Source organism: Nematolebias whitei, chromosome 14 (genome assembly GCF_014905685.2).
Source record: "Nematolebias whitei isolate Nwh7 chromosome 14, NemWhi1, whole genome shotgun sequence".
NCBI classification, from domain to species: Eukaryota; Metazoa; Chordata; class Actinopteri; order Cyprinodontiformes; family Rivulidae; genus Nematolebias; species Nematolebias whitei.
Window position 1 is genome coordinate 37,463,741 of NC_056511.1, and position 2,682 is coordinate 37,466,422.

A 2,682-nucleotide genomic window follows, 5' to 3' on the forward strand; every position below is an offset into this window, starting at 1 on the left:
GATGGATGGATGAGTAGGTAGGTGTATAGATGGATGAATGAGTGGGTGGGTGGATAGATGGATGGATGAGTGGGTAGGTGGATGGATGGATGAGTGGGTGGGTGGATGGATGGATGGATGGATGGATGGATGAGTGGGTGGGTGGATGAGTGGGTGGGTGGATGGATGGATTGATTTTAGCAGCAGCTGCTCAGATCTTTGTTTGTGCCACTGTCACTTTCTTTCCATGTGATTTTTGTTTTCACTTCCTGTTTTTGTTGCTTGGCAGCATCAGAAACCTTCAGCTGGAGCTCAGCTTGGTGTGTGAAGAGAGAGACAAACTCACTCAGGAGCTCAAAAGAACTCCGGAGCTCGTTGAGAAAGCTCTGGTTGATCTGAAAGAACAACGTGAGACCCCTCCCAGGTCACAACCCGTTTCTTCATCTCCTTATTGTTTGGGTAAATGATCATTAACCTCCTTCACAGATGAGAGTGACATGAGACGGCAGCAGCAGGAGCTGGAGCACAGCTGCACAGAGCTAAAGCTGGCCGTGGCTGCTGAAGAGAAGGCTGAGCAGAGCTTGCAGCAGACCCAAGCTCAGCTGGAGGAGAGCAACACCCGCCTGGAGAGACTCCGCTGTGAACTGCTTCGCCAGCACGAGCAAAGCCAGCACGGTGAGGCAGCAGCTATTTTCGGCTCCAGGACTGCTGTTTTCAGAGCGTTCTGTCGTCTGCTTCTACTTCACTTTACACGAGGGGCTCAGTCCAGTAAGGTCACTGGCTTTATTGGCACTGCTGGGAATTATGTGACAAGTTAATAAGACCTTGATGACTGTCTTATTTTAATTCCTCAAAAGTCACTTTAAAATTGTTTTAATATGATATTTGATGATCTTGTGATTGGAAGACACAACTCAAGCTTTCACACAAATACACAATTTTGTTTTTTTTATTGAAAATATTCAACATTTAAACAAAGCAGTGGTGTGGGTCTGCAGCACTACAAATGTTTTAAAGAAACCTTCAACTAGAGGTGCAGCATTGTTACATCATCATAATAAAAATAGAACGTGAATATCATTAAATATATTGGTCATTTAAAAACTAAATAATTTAAAGGCATCACAACCTTTAGAGCAGGGCTATTCCACTAAACTGCTCAGAGGGCCACAGTTACTGAAAACCAGCAGCTCAGGGGCCGGACATCCAACAATTAGTCTTTATGTGAGTAAACCAAGTATTAAAATGATCTATTACCGTTAAAACTTTTTTTTACTGCATTGAATCATAAATGCAATAAACAGAACCCTAAAGTGTAATTCAAAGAAATTACATTTCCATATTTATTTTTTTGCAATAACTGTAAATATTTTAATGTGAAACAATATTAAAAACAAAAATGACTCACCACACCTGTTCAACACAAATATTTTCTGACATCCCTGACTTTGTACATCTTTACACCTTTCAAAATAAAAGTAATGTTGGCTGTTTTTGATGTTCCCTGAATGAGCGACATGCTCCAGGCGGGTCCATTAAGAACCAGTTCTGCTCAGACCAGTTGTTCCTCAGTTTATAAATCACAGGTGAAGAGTCCACGTCCTGCTCAGGTGTGAGCTTTGAGCAGAACCAAAAGAGGCGGAGCAGAACTCAGCTGGACTGACAGCGAGCACGATGCGTGTGCTTCGAACGTCTTCCTGTCATTTACTATAATGAATGAACTCAATCGATCCTAATTGTGGTTATTTTTTAAACTAACTACAAAGCTGCTGTGCGTCGTCATCAACATTCCCCAGTAATAAATCTGTTTGTTGTTGTTGTTTGATCCGACTCGCATGTGATCCTCATAGAATCAGTTTATCAGAACTCCCTGTGCAGCCTTTCGACTCATGTTTCTGCTCATTTAATTATTATAATTAAACATTATTAACACCAGTACAGCTATTACCAGTAGTAAGCCCCAGATTAAAGCAAATATATGTGTCTCTGTGTAACTTTTATTTATTTTATATATAGTTATCTAGCTAAGGAAGTTTAATTAACTCATCTGTGGGCTGGAATTGGCCCGCGGGCCGTCAGTTGAATAGCCCTACTTTAGTTGTGCTCACTTGTTTTGCTTCCAGTTCTAACCCTGACATCACATTTATTTATATTTATTGGTAAGACTGAGCATCACTTTAAAGCATACGCTCATAAAGACTTGTGGAGGTGTAATAATCTCTCCTGTTATTGAGGAATACTCCTGTGTAAGCCAAAGAAGATAATAAAGGATGCATCAAAGCTCCTTTTTTCTTGCATTTCGAAAATGTAAGCTGCTCCTGTCATGACTGATACTTGGATGTTTTTCAGTCAATTCATTTAGTCAGGCACTTTCCTAAATGAAAACAGCCATTTGACTGAAACGGGGACCCCCCCACTCACAGCAAAAATGCACACAGAAGCACATCAATCACCTCTGGACAGGAAAATACTAAAAACACATGAACTTGCAGGTGTGCCTAAAATCATGGTACTGTAATGTTAAAGTACATTTCTGGGTGAAGTTTGCATGTTCTCTCTGTGCATGCGTGGGTTTTCTCCGGGTGCTCCAGTTTCCTCCCACAGACCAAAAACATGCATGTTAGGCTGACTGGTAACTCTAAATTGTCCCTATGTTTGAGTGAGAGTGAATGGTTGTTTGTCTCGTTTGTCTCTATGTGTCCC

General features: G+C 41.3%; 1 protein-coding gene across 1 annotated transcript in view; it reads left to right on the forward strand.

Annotated features, from left to right (window-relative positions):
• Positions 1 to 654, forward strand: part of cchcr1 (coiled-coil alpha-helical rod protein 1) — a gene marked incomplete at its 3' end in the record, with an annotated part of 8,400 nt that extends 7,746 nt beyond the window's left edge. Inside the window, 2 exon segments of the mRNA XM_037688097.1 lie at positions 269 to 387; positions 466 to 654. Of these exon segments, the coding sequence (XP_037544025.1) occupies positions 269 to 387; positions 466 to 654 (308 nt within the window).
• Positions 655 to 2,682: the final 2,028 nt, after the last annotated feature.